At 34.0% G+C, this 20,149-nt stretch overlaps 1 protein-coding gene across 1 annotated transcript in view; it reads left to right on the top strand.

Annotated features, from left to right (window-relative positions):
* LOC134709870 (uncharacterized) overlaps positions 1–20,149 on the top strand; it is a 27,700-nt gene extending 7,551 nt beyond the window's left edge. Inside the window, exons 2-3 of the mRNA XM_063570000.1 lie at positions 10,194–10,333; positions 18,661–20,149. Of these exons, the coding sequence (XP_063426070.1) occupies positions 10,221–10,333; positions 18,661–20,149 (1,602 nt within the window). The 5' untranslated portion in view covers positions 10,194–10,220. The remainder of the gene's footprint in view (positions 1–10,193; positions 10,334–18,660) is intronic.

Below are 20,149 nucleotides of genomic sequence, written 5' to 3'. Positions count from 1 at the left end.
AATTAGTTCCCTTATCGAGAAATTTTCTCTGTCATTTAGGAAAGGAGTACTTGATACATGGTTATTAGTGTGATGATAAAGAAGGATCATGATCTGGTTGATTTATATGGTAATAAAGAACCCTGAATTGTGGATCTGTATTACTAATTATCAGACCGGTGTTGATTCATCTTTTTACGCAAAATTTGTCGAGTTTCGCCAACATAAAGTAGTCGACACATAGTGCATTCAATTACTTATACGACATTGTCTTTGGAACAGTACTGAGGCTCGGAATATTTAGTATAAAATGTTTTACCTGTTCAATTACTGGTAAAATCAGGAGGCGTGATGAACATCTTAACTGAATTTTAATTTGCGTATTGTTACAGTTATGCGTTTACTTTTCTACATTGGTTAGAGGTATAGGGGGAGGGTTGAGATCTCACAAACATGTTTAACCCATTTTTGCGCCTGTCCCAAGTCAGGAGCCTCTGGCCTTTGTTAGTCTTGTATTAGTTTAATTTTAATTTCTTGTGTACAATTTGGAAATTAGTATGGCGTTCATTATCACTGAACTAGTATATATTTGTTTAGGAGTCAGCTGAAGGACGCCTCCGGGTGCGAGAATTTCTCGCTTCATTGAAGACCTGTTGGTGACCTTCTGCTGTTGTTTTTTTTATTTGGTCGGGTTGTTGTCTCTTTGACACATTCCCCATTTCCATTTTCAATTTTATCTTACATGTCTTACACGTGGTCCTTTTTTCCTTTTTTATGTTTACAAGAAGAAATGATAGATGTTGATGCATTTGTAGCAGGTGTCTTTAAACAGTCGAAAACATGGCTTTAACTTCGAGTTTCCAAAATTGTCCTTTAGAAACCACCGATAAAAACTAGAGGCTCTTAAGAGTGAAACTGTGTCGCTCACTTTGGTCTATGTGCATATAAAACTAAGAACACAGATGGATTCATGAAAAAAATTGATGGTGGTGTGTTTGAATATCTTACTTTACTGAACATTCTTGCTTCTTACAATTGCTTTTTCTGTAATGAACTTGGCCCCTTTAGTTACAGAGGAAAATATTTAGTAAAAACTTAACCACCAAAATTTACCAAATAAATGAAAAATGTTAAAAATTGACTATAAAGGGCATACATTTTTACATAAATAAGGCCGTTGGTTTTCTCGTTTTAATTGTTTTACATTGTCTTATCGGGGCCTTTGATAGCTGACTATGCGGTATGGGCTTTGCTCATTGCTGAAGGCCGTACGGTGACCTATAGTTGTTAATGTTTGTGTCATTTTGGTCTTTTGTGGATAGTTGTCTCATTGGCAATCCTACCACATCTTCTTTTTTATAATAACTCCTAAAGGGTCAACTGACCATTTTGGTCATATTGACTTATTTGTAGATCTTACTTTACTGACATTATTGCTGTTTACAGTTTATCTCTATCTTTAATAGTATTCCAGACAATAACCAATAACGGCAATTCCTGGGGGGGGGGGGGTAGGGGGCGGACGGGGGCAGCAATAGTGGTTTAATATTCATCCAAACAAACTTCAAACATTAGGGAATGTTTTAACATAATAAGTAGCTTTCCAAAACAGAATTTGAAAAGTGAGAAAATAGAGGGGTTTCAAAAACAGGCCTTATCGTAGTCCAATTAATAATGACGTCTGGCAAAGCTTTTTTTCTGGGACGCCTTCCTGTCGTATAAAAGCGTCCCAGAAAAAAATAGCCTTGCCAGACGTCATAATTATTTGGACTAGCCTTATCGTACCTTGTCCTTTCTATTTTACATTCTGCAGAAAGTAAGCCTAAAAGAACTATAGGCTATTCTTTCATACTTTGAACGACAAAATCATTTTATATATCTACCTGTATGACGTTTACAATCGGACGTCAAACTCGCGATTCTACGTCAGTGTCAATGTTAATCTAACTATTCAGTTCCAGTGCTTAAAATTGGTTTAAATATTGGTAGATTTAATGCTGAGTTCACACGTAATTCTCATTCGAAACGTTTTACGTCCTAACGTGAATTCGAATTAATAAAGAAGAGAGTGAGAACGCGATACGCAGTTGATTCGCATTCGATTCGAATTTAATCGAATAAACGTACGCGTGAACGAGGCATAACATATAAGGACTCAATTCAAAAACAAGACCTCAATGAATGAGGTTGCCTAATTTGATTTAATGCCTTATAGTGCTTCTTTTTTTATTTTATTTTTTTGTAAATTGTGCTGTAATTATATTATTGTTTATGATATTCTTGTATTCTTGTCTTTCATTTTTGCTAATGTGCTTTGTCTATATGCTTTTTGGTGGTGTTACTTCGATACATATAGCGCGTTTCTGTACTTATACATCTCGTCATTGTACTATAGGAATAGTAAATTTGTGTATTCTTGTCTTAATTTTAATCGTTGTCAATATTATACACTGGGTCGATGCCACTGCTGGTGGACGTTTCGTCCCCGAGGGTATTACCAGCCCAGTAGTCAGCACTTCGGTGTTGACATGAATATCAATTATATGGTCATTTTTATAAATTTTCTGTTTACAAAACTTTGAATTATTCGAAAAACTAAGGATTTTCTTACCCCAGGAGTAGATTACCTTAGCCGTATTTGGCACAACTTTTTGGAATTTTGGGTCCTCAATGCTCTTCAACTTTGAATTTGTTTGGCTTTTTAACTATTTTGATCTGAGCGTCACTGATGAGTCTTATGTAGACGAAACGCGCGTCTAGCGTATAAAATTAGAATCCTGGTACTTTTGATAACTATTTACACCACTGGGTCGATGCCACTGCTGGTGGACGTTTCGTCCCCGTGGGTATCACAAGCCCAGTAGTCAGCACTTCGGTGTTGACATGAATATCAATTATATGGTCATTTTTATAAATTTTCTGTTTACAAAACTTTGAATTATTCGAAAAACTAAGGATTTTCTTACCCCAGGAGTAGATTACCTTAGCCGTATTTGGCACAACTTTTTGGAATTTTGGGTCCTCAATGCTCTTCAACTTTGTATTTGTTGGGCTTTTTAACTATTTTGATCTGAGCGTCACTGATGAGTCTTATGTAGACGAAACGCGCGTCTGGCGTATAAAATTATAATCCTGGTACTTTTGATAACTATTATAGAATTTCATTCAGTTTTTATCCTTTCGTTTTATGTGTTTTATCTTTTGATTTTACCATCTGATAAGGAACTTTTCTTTTTTCAATTTTCCTCGGACTTAACTTTTTTTCTGATTTTAGATATTTCCATAGAAGCTAAAGCTTGAACACAGGTTAAAAGAGGTGAACATTTGATTGGTCAACTTCTAGTGATAGTTATTTTCTTATATTCATGCAATCAATGGTTGATTTGAATGGTTGATAAGCAGTTTGATTGATTAATATATATTTTGCATCTTGTCATTAACTTACAACATAGAAACAACATTGAACATCATTTTCCTAATCCACTATTTACATTTGTAATAAAGATAAAAAGGACTACTCAGTTAACACGTTATATATGACCTGTTCAGATTATATTGACCATGGACGAAGTATGGCCTAGTCAAACGTCCATAATCATGATCAATATCTATACTATTAAACGAGAAGACCTCATTTTGGGTGTCGCTTCTCTTCTTTCCACAATAAATTATTCATCATGCCTCTGTGTCCTATGGGTACAGTGCATAATCGCATTTGTCAGCCATTCATATGATTATTCAGATTGAGTTATTTTGGGTGAAAAATCGAGAAAAAAGAAGTCCGGATATGTTTCCGTCATTGGGCGAAATTTTAAGTCAGATTAGACTTCCGGTTTGCGTTTTTTTCTGTATACTTGAAACATACATTAATACTACGAATACAGTGTATTTTCTGTCTTATCTATACTATTAAACGAGAAGACCTCATTTTGGGTGTCGCTTCTCTTCTTTCCACAATAAAAACATACATTAATACTACGAATACAGTGTATTTTCTGTCTTATCTATACTATTAGACGAAAAGACCTCATTTTGGGTGTCGCTTCTCTTCTTTCCACAATAAATTAATCATCATGCCTCTGTGTCCTATGGGTACAGTGCATAATCGCATTTGTCATCCATTCATATGATTATTCAGATTGAGTTATTTTGGGTGAAAAACGAGAAAAAAAAAGTCCGGATATGTTTCCGTCATTGGGCGAAATTTTAAGTCAGATTAGACTTCCGGTTTGCCTTTTTCTGTATACTTGAAACATACTTTATTACTAAGAATACAGTGTATTTTCTGTCTTATATCCGTCAATAGACGAAATTTAAGTCAGATTAGACCTCCGGTTTGCGTTTTTTTTTTTTTTACTTTGAAACAAATACATATACCACGAATAAAGTGTATTTTCTGTCTGATTATCATTTATCTATTTTATTTAATAGAGAGTGTGAAGATCGAAATTTCAGGAGTGACCATTTCGGGATCCGGGATTCCTTTTTCGAATTTCGGGATGACGAGATATTTAATTTGAATAATAAATTCAGAACCTCGGAATTTCATGTTTTTAAGCCCGGGATATTGGGATCAGGACCCAGACATTTTCATACGCAGGGGCCCGCTCCGGTCATGCTTCAGTGATTCACTATATGAGCAACCAACTATTTTCCAGAAAAGTGGGGGGGGGGGCTAAATCCGCCTCTGCCCCGACCCCCCTTTAATGAATGTTCATAATATACAGATAAGCGCTAAAATTATGCATGTGTCATTAAAATTAATAGAGAATAAACAAACAAAAAAGGGATTTTTTTGTGGAAAAAGGAAGAGCCGGGCTAGAAAAACAATTATCCTGTCCCAAATTACCTATGACTTTTGATACCTTTTCTGAAATTCTCAAGTTACTAAATGTTTTACAAAAAAAAAGATGATGTGGTATGAATGCCAATGAGACAGCTCTCCACAAGAGACCAAAATGACACCAAAATTGATATTTAAAGGTCACCTAACGGCCTTCAACAATAAGCAAAAGCCGATACTGCATAGTCTGATATAAAAGGCCCCGAAATGATAATGTAAAACAATTCAAATGAGAAAACTAACAGCCTTATTTATGTACAAAAAAATAACGAAAAACAAATATCACTGAACCACTGAATTACAGGCTCCTGACTGGAATGTTCATAATACATGTAAACTAAATGTATGTTCATAATGAAATTAATAGAAAACAAAAAATGGGAATTTCGGAAATAAAGGAGGAGGGTTAAAAAAAAAACATTTGCCTGTCCCCAAGTACCTAATTGACTTTTGATACTCTTCCTGAAATTCTCAAGTCATTAAATCTTTTTACAAAATTCTTCCTACAACACTTTACATCCTTTCAAATACGCTCTGAATGCCCGCGATTTCGCGGGTGTGTTCTAGTATATTTAGAAAATTTAAAATCATGTGCAATATTTTTTTATATAGATGTATATATTCAATAATATTGCATTCTGTGTAATATTTGTTATTAAGGATCTCATTGGCTGTTGCAATTTATTATTGAAATTATTATAAATAAAGGAATGTATCTCCCTCATGCAAAGCTCTGATTTCTTTCTCAAATTTAACTATACTATTTGGAACTTTTGGATTATAGCTCTTCATCTTTTATATAAGCTTTGGATTTCAAATATTTTGGCCACGAGCATCACTGAAGAGACATGTTTTGTCGAAATGTCCATCTGGTGCAACAAAATTGGTACCGTTGATTTTATTAAACGAGTGCGACACAACTTGGCCCGATGATAACTCGGATGAAAATTCCAAAAAGGAAAGTTCGTAATCAAACGGCAAAATCAAAAGCTCAAACACATCAAAGTAATGAATAACAGTTGTCATAGTCCTGACTTGGTACAGATATTTTACTGATGTTAAAATGGTGGATCAAACCTGGTTTTATAGCTAGCTAAAACACTTACTTCATCTTGTACTACAGTCGCATATAATTCAATTATTTTGACAACGATATATGAACAAAACAAACAGAATTTAGACTACAAGAAAGTTCAAATACACTTTAAGTAAAACTTCAAGTTAATATAACATAATTATACAACATGTTTAACCCTGCCACATTCTGTATCTGTGTGCCCCGCTACATTATTGATGTATGTGCCTTTCCCAAGTCAGGAGTCTGTAATTCAGTAGTTGTCCTTTGTTTATGTGTTACATATTTGTTTTTCGTTCATTTTTTGTACATGAATTAGACCGTTAGTTTTCACGTTTGATTTGTTTTACCTTGTCATTTCGAGGCCTTTTATAGCTGACTATGCGGTTTGGGCTTTGATAACTGTTGAAGGCTGTTCGGTGACCTATAGTTAATTTCTGTGTCATTTTGGTCTCTCGTTGAGAATTTTCTCATTGTGTAATAATGTTATTCACTATACAAACAAACAAATATGTAGCAAAGAAACATAAAAAAGACATTGAATAACCCATATTTCAGCCAATACTTACATCTTATATATCCCAGTGAACTTGAAATTAAGAATACTACTGATACTAGAAGGACTGCTTCATACCTTGATCTTTTCCTCAATATTGACGCAGATGGACGACCTCACACGAAAATATATGATAAACGGGACGATTTCAACTTCCCAATGACCAATTTCCCATTTCTCAGCAGTAACATACCCTCTGTCCCTTCGTATTGTGTTTACATATCACAATTGATAAGTTATTCTCGTGCTTGTTCACACTATACGGACTTCATATACAGGAGTGTGCTCCTTACGCAGAAACTGCTCCAACAAAGTTATGAGGAGGACAAATTTAAATTTTATGGACACCCATCACGAATTAATGGATCCATACAATGTGTCTTTGACCAAACTAGCTAAGGCATATTTTCCACATGGTAGATTGTCTTTTGTCATTATGTTGTCTAATCTTTTGATTACCAAACGTGACTTATTCCTGATTGTGACTGTTTTGCTGAGTGTGAATTCGCACTACTATAAGACGTGTTACGGTACTTATCTATCCCAAATTCATGTATTTAGTTTAAATGTTTTTATTATATTTGTAATTCTCATCGGATTTTGTCAAATGTGTTGACGTCTTTTTTATTATATCCATATGTTATGGTAAAGAAAATTAATCTCCGCCTTCATTTATTTGATTTGATTTTGTTCAACGTAATCAGTACGATGTTTTACGTTTGAAATTAGATTCAAAACAAACCGGACATAGCTTTATAATATAGTTAATTGCTACCTAAGTTTGCTATTAACAAGTTTTGAAATATGCATTGTTATTAAATGCAATATCAGTATTTAGTTCAAATATAATCTTAAATCAATCCTAATTATATCTTATTCATTCAAATGTGACGTCATTTTAAATTTTTTGATGATCTGTTTTACAAATTCAAATGTGACGTCATTTTTTGTCATTTTTATACGGCGACCGCAAAAATTGAAAATTTTTTGGTCGTATATTGATATCACGTCGTCGTCGTCGTCGTCGTCGTAGTCCGAAGACTTTTGGTTTTCGCACTATAACTTTAGTTTAAGTAAATAGAAATCTGTGAAATTTGAACACAAGGTTTATGACCACAAAAGGGAGGTTGGGATTGATTTTGGAAGTGTTGGTCCCAACAGTTTAGGAATTAGGGACCAAAAAGGGCCCAAAATAAGCATTTTCTTGGTTTTCGCATTATAACTTTAGTTTAAGTAAATAGAAATCTATGAAATTTTGACACAAGGTTTATGACCACAAAAGGAAGGTTGGGATCGATTTTGGGAGTTTTGGTTCCATCTGTTTAGGAAAAAGGGGCCAAAAAAGGCCCAAATAAGCATTTTTCTTGGTTTTCGCACAATAACTTTAGTATAAGTAAATAGAAATCAATGAAATTTAAACACAAGGTTTACGAACACAAAAGGAAGGTTGAGATTGATTTTGGGAGTTGAGATCCCAACAGTTTAGGAATAAGGGGCCAAAAAGGGGCCCAAGTAAGCATTTTTCTTGGTTTTCGCACCATCATAACTTTAGTATGAGTAAATAGTTATCTATGAAATTTAAACACAAGGTTTATGACCATAAAAGGAAGGTTTGGATTGATTTTGGGAGATTTGGTCCCAACAGTTTAGGAATAAGGGCCCATAGGGTCCAAAATTAAACTTTGTTTGATTTCATCAAAAATTGAATAAGTGGGGTTCTTTGATATGCCGCATCTAAATGTGTATGTAGATTCTTAATTTTTGGTCCCGTTTTCAAATTGGTCTACATTAAGGTCCAGAGGGTCCAAAATTAAACTAAGTTTGATTTTAACAAAAATTGAATTCTTGGGGTTGTTTGATATGCATGTACTTAGATTGTTGATTATGGGCCCAGTTTTCAAGTTGGTCAAAATCAGGATCCAAAATTGTCATATTAAGTATTGTGCAATAGCAAGAAATTTTCAATTACACAGTATTCAGCAATAGCAAGAAATCTTCAATTGCACAGTATTGTGCAATAGCAAGAAACCTTCAATTGCACAGTATTGTGCAATAGCAAGAAATTTTCAATTGCACAGTATTGCGCAATAGCGAAAAATCTTCAATTGCACAGTATTGTGCAATAGCAAGTATTTTCAATTGCACAGTATTGCTCAATAGCAAGAAATATCTAATTGCACAATATTGCAATTGGAGTAACCTTTCTTTGTCCAGAATAGTAGTTGAATCAACACAATGTATATTCACTTTTACTACTGATAAATTAAAACAATCTTTACCATTCAGTGATAACAAGCACTTTTTTACATTTTAATATTTTATGATGTATTCAAATGAGTAGTTATTGTTGCAAACTCCATTAGAAATTTGAATTGAGGTCAGTTTTGGAATAAGGGAAAGGGGGATGTGAAAAAAAAATTGGGGGGTGTTCAATTTTTTCATTTCAGATTTCATAAATAAAAAGAAAATTTCTTCAAACATTTTTTTGAGAGGATTATGTTGTGTCCATACTTGCCCCAACCGTTCAGGGTTCAACCTCTGCGGTCTTATAAAGCTGCGCCCTACGGAGCATCTGGTTTACAATTTCAAATATGACGTCACTTGGCGTTGAGGTTTAAACTTATTCGGATGTGTCTACTTTTTGTGTTGCAACTGTCGGGTTATGTAATGTATTTCGGTTGTTTCCTGCAATTAGTTAATACTTCAGTTTTATCATGTACATCTTTTGTATAGTCATTTTATAAAATTACTGTATGCAAAAGTATAAATTATTCTAAATAATAGGGACGTTCTGGTAACTAACAGAAAACCCTGGCCGTTTTTTGCACAACCTTTTTAATCTTTTGGTCCTCGATGCTGTTGTATCTAGGCGTCACTAGCAAGTCTTGTGTGGACAAAATGCACTTTTGGCGTATTAAAATGTTAAACTTGTTGCCTTTTGTTAGCTATTATTCGTGAGTTTCTTTATCAATTGTGTTCTCCAATTAATTTATATTGTAGTCCTGTAGTGTGGTGTTGTCATTTTAATGTTATATTTCACATGGCCATAAAAGAGGGAGTTTTGGCAAGCCACAAAACCAGGTTCAACCCACCATTTTTTCCTTTAAAAATGTCCTGTACCAATTCAGGAATATGGTCATTGTTATATTATAGTTCGTTTCTGTGTGTGTTACATTTTAACGTTGTGTCGTTTGTTTTCTCTTATTTTTTTTAGTGTAAATTCACATTACAATTAGACGTGACACGGTACTTATCTATCCCAAATTCATGTATTTGGTTTTGCTGTTATTTTTGTTATTCTCATAGGATTTGGCTGATGCTTAGTCTGTTTCTGTGTGTGTTACATTTTAATGTTGTGTCGTTGTTCTCCTCTTATATTTAATGCGTTTTCCTCAGTTTTAGTTTGTTACCCCGATTTTGTTTTTTGTCCATAGATTTATGAGTTTTGAACAGCGGTATACTACTGTTGCCTTTATATATAGACAAAGAACATTAGCAAAAATTAAAAAAAGAATACGAAATATTTTACCGTAGCACATGAACACAATTGTGGGATTTAATATACAGAGCCACGTCATATGTAATAAAGAAACACAAAAAGGCATATAGACAAAGCGTATTAGCAAAAATTAAATACAATTATACAAAATATGTTACCATAGAACAATTACACAATGACGGGATGTATAAGTACAGAGCCACTTAATTTCATCATTTTTTCTTTTTTTTTTCTTTTTAAGCATTCTTTCTGTACTATGCAGTGAATAATGGCAAGTAACAGCGAGTGTCAAAGTAGTTTGTTGTCAGATAGGAAGAAGTTTCGTGGTGATTGGAATCTAAAAACAGAGTTACTGGATGAACCCATTGACAACACTGAGATGTAAGCGCACATATCATATTCTTTTATTCCTTACTTTCGGTCGTCTTTTATTAACTAAACACACTAATATATATGAATATATGTTTTTAAAAAATAAGCTCATTTGGAAAATTTATGTATTTCAAAAGGAGTGAAAAAAAAACTGTTTTCACTGCCATTTTCAAAGTTACTTGACCATCAAATTTTACAATACACGTAGTCATTGAATCTAAATGGTTCTGCTTCCGAATTTGTGTCGATGAAACAAGGTTGAATTTAGCTAATAAGTGAAAGATTGATGTGAATTATCTTGATAACAATACATTTCTTTACAAACACTTTCAGCAGCCTGATCATGCCAATGTTTTTATGAAAGTCGAGTTTAAGAGAAAAAATATCGTTCAACAAATAAAGCTACATATATAAAACAAATATCGCCTTTACAGAGATGATTTCAAAATTCGTGAAAAAGGCACAGTTATCTCTTACCAAATCAACTCTCAAGAGTCCTAAAGCTCTTCAGTTATTGATTCAAATTCAAAAAGTATATAGTGGTTGCAATAATTATAAGCATCGCTAGCTTATTCTATTCAGATCTGGGACGTATACTTTTAAAGCCGATGATGATATTAATATTTTCAATATTTTCCATAAACAATCTTCGAAGAAAACAATACCAAGTCACTTCAATAATTGTCATTTCAAATACCTATACCAAACTTATTTCATCCAACTTTTTCAACAACAAGAGGTCATCACAGACCTTTACCATCCAATAGGGGTAAACATCCAAACCTTTCGATTGATTTTGTGCATCTTACTCATACAAATATAGTACCGGTGGTAATTTTATAACTTGAGACCTTGGCATAGTTTACACATAGCAAGATATTAACTTAAGGCCCGAAATATCGACTATACCAGCCGCCAATCAATTGAAGAAGAATGGGAGCTTATGGATGCAGTTGAGGATTATGCCATGTTGGTAAAGCACGACACAGATGAACACAAACTATACATTGTATCTAAATTTATCACAGCTGATCGGTCATTCATTCAGAAGTGGATTCATAATCTACGATGTACATTGTGCACATGGGCTTCTGGCCCTTTAGAAAATCACGAGCCTGTGGATTCATTATCCTCTCTTCATGACAAAAAGTAAAATCACAAAAATACTGAACTCCGAGGAAAATTCCAAACGGAAAGTCCCTAATCAAATGGCAAAATAAAATGATACAGCACATCAAACGAATGGACAACAACTTTCATATTCCTGACTTGGTACAGGCGTTTTCAATTGTAGAAAATAGTGGATTGAACCATGTTTTATTGCGCTAAACCTCTTACTTGTATGACAGTCACATCAAAATTCATTATATTTACAACGATGCGTGAACAACAGGCATAATAGGTAAAATGGTCAAAATAGGGATACAGCAATCATCACTGTGTCATAATCTCAGTTAGAACAAAACTGACAAATATTTAACAAAGAAACACAAAAAGCATCTATCAAATTTAACAACCACATTCATTACTAAGAGTCGCGTGTTTTGCGTCAGAATTAACATTTAAACACGTTTTTCTCCCCTTTAGACAATGCCTCAAACAACATTATTTTAACGCAAAAATCATTATTTGTAATTTATCACTTCAGAAATTGGAATTCATAGCAAATTTAAAAGTCCTACATACTCTCCTATAACTTGGCAAAAGAGTAGACTTTAGAAAATCACATCATATCATTCCTTCACTCTTTTTGGTACTAAATGTATAAATTTTACAGTAATATCAAACCTTTATCTTTTTTTACGATTTATACTATCATAGAAAGATCCACGTCAAAGCTTTTCTACAAAAATTTGAAACGTAGATGAAAAATCCTTGTTTTTGGTCTTGAAAATTGTTACTCTATGAAAAACGCATCTGTTCGTTCAATAAATACCACAAACCACAAAGCTGATCTTATGATTGGTAGACTTTTGATCGATGATATATTTTTTGAGTTCGGTAGATTGATACATCACCAGACAGAAGGTAACATAATGAATTTAATTGTGCACCACTACTGGTCGATTCATGTTTATACCAATATGAAGCAGAATTCATACAGAACCTTCTGAATGACAAAAATTAAAAGCATCCTACAAAGTTCATAAGTGCTTACATCTTATATATCGCAGTAAACTTGATATGAAGGTAACTACCGAAAGTAGAGTGTGTGCTTTATATCTTGATCTTTTCGTCCATTGACACAGATGAACGACTTCAAACTATGATCTATGACCAACGTGATGATTTCAACTTTCAAGTTGTTTCTCTCCAGTTGCATACAATCTGCTCGATCATATGACATTTCATTATCTGTGTCAATATTCCTAATGCGCCTCAAATTGAGGAACACATAAAATCTTTGTGTTTTGATATTTGACATTTTTCAATTTTTAACAAGTGACTGAGCTTAACCAGTTGTGATGATTTGAGAGTATGGGATCAAAGAATAAAGATGAAAAAACAATGGAGTCATTTGATGTTTGCAAAGAACTAAATTTCCAAAGAATTTAATTATTTGAAAAAGGGATTTGTTTTACCTTCGGACACCGCATGACGAATCTCCTAAATTCCCCTAAAATTTAACCACACAAGTGAAATGTCTTCGTTTTCAGTCGGAAACCAGGTTGAAATAGAACAAAAGAATCGAAGCTCTTTCTTAGAGAAGGCGATAAATGTTTACTGTTTTGTTTACAATAGTGACAAATTTTTTAAAAGTTAATGGAAACAAACAAAATTGCAATTTTCTTTTCAACTACGAGGTGTTTTATTTTAAAAAATCATTTGCATAAGTTTTCAATTTATCTAGTACATAGTTAAGCAGAACAATTAGATATCAAGTCGACGACATGGGTATCTTTCAAGTTGGAAGAGGAAAATGCATAACCTCCGATTTTTTTGAAAAAATTACCACGGACGGAAAAAAGGGTGAGAAATTCAGATTAAATATATCAATAGGTTGATATTTTCACTTGCTAGATTATATCATAAGTATATGAAACTATTCAGATGTTCTGATCTTTTTGTGATGCTGTCAAACCACAGTCGTAAATGCATCAGCTATTTGTAAAACCAATTACACTCTAGTTATTCCAATGTGGTATTTCCACTAATGCTAGTTATAGATGCTACAAATCTCATCATTTTAACATTTGCACCTAAATTAATAAGGCCAAGTTCGAATGGAACTCGAGTTCTGACTAGAGTTTCATATGAACGGTAAATAATTTTGAAGAGTAAAGTCTTTAGATTACCGGAAGTATAAGGCCCCTACTCTGAATATATTTACATTCACATTTGATTGGATTGACGTCATAACATCCGGGATATCGAGTCGATCTCTATGAACCCTGCCACAACTCCTCGAGTTCAAATGGCGTGAAAGCTTTATCCAATCATAACAGGTGTTATGTATGACCATGTCAATCCCATCTTCTCTAGATATCCATCCGTACTTGGCCGAATCAAGGTTTGTTTACATGAAACATGATAACAATTATTTAAAGAAATAAGAAACTCCATAGTGTCAGCTTTGAGAGGGAACGGCGATTTATCTTTTGATCAGTTTTTCATTAATATGAATATAGAAAAGAAGATGTGGTATGATTGCCAATGAGACAATTCTCCACAAGAGACCAAAATGACACAGAAATTAACAACTATAGGTAATCGTACGGCCTTCAACCATGAGCTTACTTATCATGTTTATAGATCGGTTAAAAACCCAAAACGAATATTACGTAATGGAAATCTAGGCGATAGGAATACACCGGAATGCCCTCATGGTCATCTGCTGTAAAAAGTGATTTATCAATGATACATGAAAGTTAACCTGAATGATGTCTTATCAATAAATGGCTGTGCATAAAACTAATAGTGTATTTTTTATATCGAGATGACCGTGAGGACATTGCGATGTATTGCTATCGCCTAGATTTGCACACGTAACTTTCGTTTTGAGTTTGTAACCGATCTATTAACATGATAAATACGCGGATCTTAACTAGTGCAAACTAACATTCCTTATCGGTTGTTTTGAATACATCTTTGCAATGAATACTGATAAAAATATTTTTGTTTAGAACATAAATTAATAATATGAAAATGTTTTGTCGTTATATATATTTAAGTAAAAAATCATTGATAATAACTATGCACACGTACCGAAAAATTGTGTTAAAGCACGCGGAAGAATATCCCAAGAACGTTTTGCGACAATCCCGGGAAGGAACGGATACTCTGTTTTTTCGGGAAAATATGAAAGCCTTCTCATATCCAATCTTTTAGAAAAATCGAATTTTTCCAGAAGAGTGTCCACCATGCACTTGCGCTGCACTATTATTATAATAGTATAATAGAATGATATACAAATGGATGAAAATTATATATACTAGAACACACCCGTGATATCGCGGGTCTGTGACTGAATTAAAGAATATAACTATGCGTAAGCCTTATTTTAGTATTGGTAGTGTCATCTGATAAAGTCATGCCGATTATAAGATGCACAGTTTTCTCTGCTTTCAACATCTTTCTGTTTGAACCCGTCGACCTGGAACTTATCAATTATTGGTATTATTATTAATTTGGAAAACAAAAGGGCCTGGAAAGGAGTATTTTTTAATCAACAGCATTGTCCTTTATGAGTTATAAATAAAGTTGAATCCTTTGATTCGCTGTTTTACGTCATTCCGGCTAACAAATTGAAAACTGTACATGCTGTACCTATACGCCTTATTTTAAGTCCAGATTTTTATTATTCGTATATTCATCTTAGAAAGTCATACTGATTAAAATACTAAAATCGGGAACAATGTGACAATGATTGAATTTAGATGTGTCAACTCTGTGATTACGACCCGTGTATATAGCAAAATCTTAAATACATCGTTTGGTGGTGCGCCTGTCAGATGCGGAACATACAGATTATGTAATAGGTAACAGGTGAATATACTATTGGTATCGGTATCGGACTCGACCCGGAACTTCTTAATTATTGGCAATATTAATTACGTGGAAAACAAAAGGGCCTGGAGTGATGTAATTTTTAATCTACACCTTTGTACTATATTAGTTATATATAAAGTTGAATTCTGTGATTCGTCGTTTTTACGTGATGACGGCTGACAAATTGGACCTCGTAATTTTAGTATTATAGATATGTAACTGTTATATCAATATAATATATAACAACAAACCAGTAGATACTTAAGAAATAATTCATGGAAGCCATAGATTTGTTAGAAATTTACACATGGCCTAAGCCGTGATATTCGAATTTTATTCTGAGCGTTAGCGAGGGGTAAAATTAACGAATATCACGGGCCAGGCCATGTGTAAATTTACAACAAATCTATGGCTTCCATGAATTATTTCGATTCTAATAGGTCAAATATTAAAGTTCATTCAAATACTGAAGCGAGTATGGGTATGTCGTGTGTGAAGCTGTTCTATTCTACTCTTGGTTAGATAAAGCTCAAATATTCTCATAAATATTTAGCTTGCATTGATTATTTCGTTAATAACCGCTAGCAAAAATATGTTTAATTCTCAAACCCAATATTTGCAATTTTTAATTTAACTGTTTTCTCGTAAGCTACCGTCAAAACCAAATTTGACATTTCGTAATCGTAACGAAGGAGCTGCCATGTTGACTCGCTGAAATTATTTAATATGCGAATAATGCAATAGAATAGAAAATAAAACAAAAACTACCTCATAATTCCATTTTAATACAATATTATACGAACTTCGATGGTTACAAAAAAATTATATTGTTTTTATAATGCAACTTAAATTAGTATATTGATAGCTTTTAAAATTTTACATAAATATCAAGATAATGTTCATCCCTTATGCCCGCGTCACACTGTCCAGATTTTTACGCCGATGGCAACACGATTATGGAAATTTTCAAAATCGGGACTGATCGTATCCAGATCGGGCTATTCGTAGTACCATCTTTTATCATCGTAGAACCATCGGCCACTTTTTCTAGCATTCGGGGACAACTTCGGGAAGGGTTTTAAATTTTTTAACATGTTAAAAAATCCCCGAAGGTACGTCCGATGTTGAGGGTTCGTATTGAGTTCGTATCACCATCCTCACCATCGTAATGTCACCGGGAATGCATCTTTGAACATCGTATTGCAATCGTGTTTCCATCGTTTCCATCGGGCAGTTTTGACATTACGATGTCTACATGAATGAATCACGAAGCTACCCGAAGGTCTTGCGATGGCAACACGACTTCTTGAAGACCTCGTAATCCCGTCGTGTTGCCATCGAATAAAAGTACGAAGGCGACAAAATGAAACTACGACGGCAATAAATCCAGCTAAATGTAAGTTCATTTTCGCGCTAAAATACATTTAAAGTGCAATGCGCAATATATACTGGTCAGTCTACTACGACAGTTAAGAAAGACGTTCACAAAACATGGAGTTCATATCATATGATTCTATGAGAACAAGAAAGGCGACAGCGTTGTATCTATTAATTCAAATGGAACAAGAAAAGCAGCTATAACAGGTTCAGGATTTACTTTTACAAGTAAAATATTATTTTTTGTCAATTTTTCATATCAAGTAACATAGTGAAAATCATAAACGCGCCTCGTACACCAACACTGCAGGTACACGTATATAGGGAAACCAACTTTTTCTTCATTATTTTGATTTTTTATGTATCGTACTCCATAACCATTTGGTTTTTTATATGTCATATTTTGCCGCATTTGTTGCTTTCTTCACATCCTTCCTTTTGTCTATATTATTATGATATTCTCCTGGAAAGGGCTCTTTTTGAATAAAAGGGATCAACGAACCAATTAACTTACCTTTAAGATAGACAATAAACATGGGTATAACTATGGGTGATTATTCAGATTAGTACACACATTTTACAGTTCAAACAAGGCAATGAAGAGCGTGGCATCCCCTCGTATGCGACATATTGGAGACAAATATGGACACTATATTTGTATATGACACATGCAGAAAATAGTAAATTGAATATGCATATTTGATACAAAAACATTCAGTAACTGGAAATACCTTTAATATTGTCTTTAGAACCAGCAGGTTAAAAAAATGAGCAAACAATTTCCTGTGTATTATGCTATTTCAAGGAGACAAAACAAGTCCATCTGCATGAAATTGACCTTTGGCATTGAACGTAAAAAATGTCAGATTATTACAAGGAGGAAGAATATACCAAATGTGGTTAAAATCTTTTGAAGCATATTGGTTTTAGAGTGTCCACAAGGGTGATATTGCCTTGACCTTTGAACTTTAAAGTCAATAGCGCTTAAGGTATTCTTAACGAGTAACATTTTGGTTCTAGAGTGTCTTTTAGACATCGTATGGCCATCGCGCCATCAACGTAATCCATCGTGTAGCCTTTGTAATCCATCGTGTAGCCATCGTGATCCATCATGTAGGTTACGGCTGAGATATAAAGCTTAAATACCCGTCTTCGGTAAACTTTCGTGTGTCCATCTTTTGCTATCGTATATAATTTCGGCACCATCGTATAGACTTCGTTATTCATCGTACTTGCTTCGGTCACTTTTTTGGTATTTTAACGAGATCGGGACCAACTTCGAACGAACTTACAATTTTCGCATTCGGGTGTCCATCGTATATAAAAATCGGGACAGTGTGACGTGGGCATTAATGAACCCCTTATTTTGGAGAAAGTGTTCCATGATGAAATTGACATTGCACTAAATATAGCTGTGTTACTATATTTAAGAAATAAACACAACTATAGTTGTAGTATATTAATTCTTTTTATTATGCATCCGAATACGAATTGAAGTTCTTTTGTCTTTTGTTTTATTACAATTTCTGATACAATAAAATCGGCAATGCGTTTGCAAATAGGTTCAAATACATGTGGATTTACGTGGGAGGTATATTGTAACATCCATTATTATGTATATTTCTGAGTCTGCGCTAAGTATAGATATATCGAGAATTTTCACACGGTGTTGTTTACAAAGCGAAAGAAGCACGTCATATTAGAATGATTGGTATCACTACAATATAATAGTTAGATTGTATAACGGTGCGGTGAATTTCCTGTCATTTATTCATCATCAACGCACGAACTTGTCTCAGAAAAAAATATATCTCTGTACAATAACCACAGTTTATGGTAAAGAGATGTGATATTTTTCTGTGACAAGTGCAACTTGCGGTCATTCGATGTTCAGTACTTCAGTACTTTGATTTATACATATCTGTGTTATGATTTTATCATGATATAATCGTGGTTTTTTTCTTTTGCAGAAAGTCCAATAATAAAACTGATGTTCTAAAAACTCATCTGGAAATTACCGTCGAAGAAAACAAAATAAGGGAAAGAGAAGAACAAACAAATTGCGATCTAGAAATAATTTGCGGTGAATTTAAAACAAAGGCACATAGGGATGTTTTGTCTAAGATTTCTGATTACTTTAAGGCAACTGTGAATTTCGATAAGCGAGCACGAATCATTTATCTAAACAGAAAATTTGTTTCCTCAGAGGCGTTGTGCCATGTCGTAAATTTTGCGTATACTGGAGATCTTGAAATAAGTAGTGACAGAGTACAAGATCTTATAGCAACAGCTTCATATCTCCAATGCAAACTTATCTTTGACGAGTGTGAAAAGTTCTTGATAAACAACGTCGATTACTCCAGTGCCATTCGTATTCTTCCTTTTGCCATTCGTTTCGACCTGCGAAGTTTGATTGATACTCTAGTCCTGATGATCTCTGAGCATTTTGATACAATTGTGGAGCAAAATGCGTTCATCAATCTTCCTGATGACGATTTTAAATTCTTGTTAATGAATAGAAATCTCTCTGTTTTTCGTAAAGGGATTCCAGTTGCCAATCCCGAACTTAATATTCTTGATGCTGTAGGTAAAACCTTAACAGCTAAACAAGGAAATACAGAATCAACTGTCAAGGAATTGCTTAGTGCGATTCGGTTTTCAGATATACCTGAAAGTGATCTGAGTAATTTATTTCATATTTATCCTGTGTTTCAGATCTTAGATAAATCTACTTTCACAACATGGAAAAACAGTGTTCTCAAAAAAAGGAAATTTTCAAATTCTATGAAAGTTTTAGAACATTCCATCGTTATGTCAAGAATTCCGGAGGATATATTTCGAGATCAACTGAAGTTCGTGAAAAATTTCGAGGAAATCACAGATACAAATGATCGACCTAAAACGATAAGGTTATTGGTACTACGATGGGAAGGATATGTTGTTATTGGTGGATTACGAGTGGAATATTGGAGCGGAAAGAGTGTGTTCCATGGTATCCGACCAAAAGCTAAACATTCTATTATATCGGAGCATGAGTTTGAACTTGGTGAGGATGAATTCATAACAAACATCATTCTTCGATATAGCATGCTTATCTGTAGTATGTCATTCAATACGAATTTTGGAAGAACGCACGGCCCTTATGGGGGTGTCGGCGGAATAGAGTCATCCTGTTCACCCTCACAAAAACGTGGTTATCTTCATTCTTTCCGCGGAATTATATTGAAAGGAAGATACGAACATTATGTTGCTAACATTGAATGCAATTGGGTTGTGTTTGAAAAACCCTGTGCAAACTTAGATTTACCCTCAAGACAAGGAAATGAATGTGAAACCGTATCCTCTAGCTTAGCTAATCTTAATGATAATATGCTAGAGACGCATGTATCAATTTTTACTGGTCATGGTAAAATTTTTCCACTAAACGAAGATTTTGGGATGATGGTCCCAACCGATTAG

The sequence above is a fragment of the Mytilus trossulus genome, chromosome 3 (genome assembly GCF_036588685.1).
Source record: "Mytilus trossulus isolate FHL-02 chromosome 3, PNRI_Mtr1.1.1.hap1, whole genome shotgun sequence".
In the NCBI taxonomy this organism is placed as follows: domain Eukaryota; kingdom Metazoa; phylum Mollusca; class Bivalvia; order Mytilida; family Mytilidae; genus Mytilus; species Mytilus trossulus.
The sequence above is the reverse complement of the archived record's forward strand: the minus strand, read 5'-3'. Positions and strand labels throughout refer to the sequence as shown.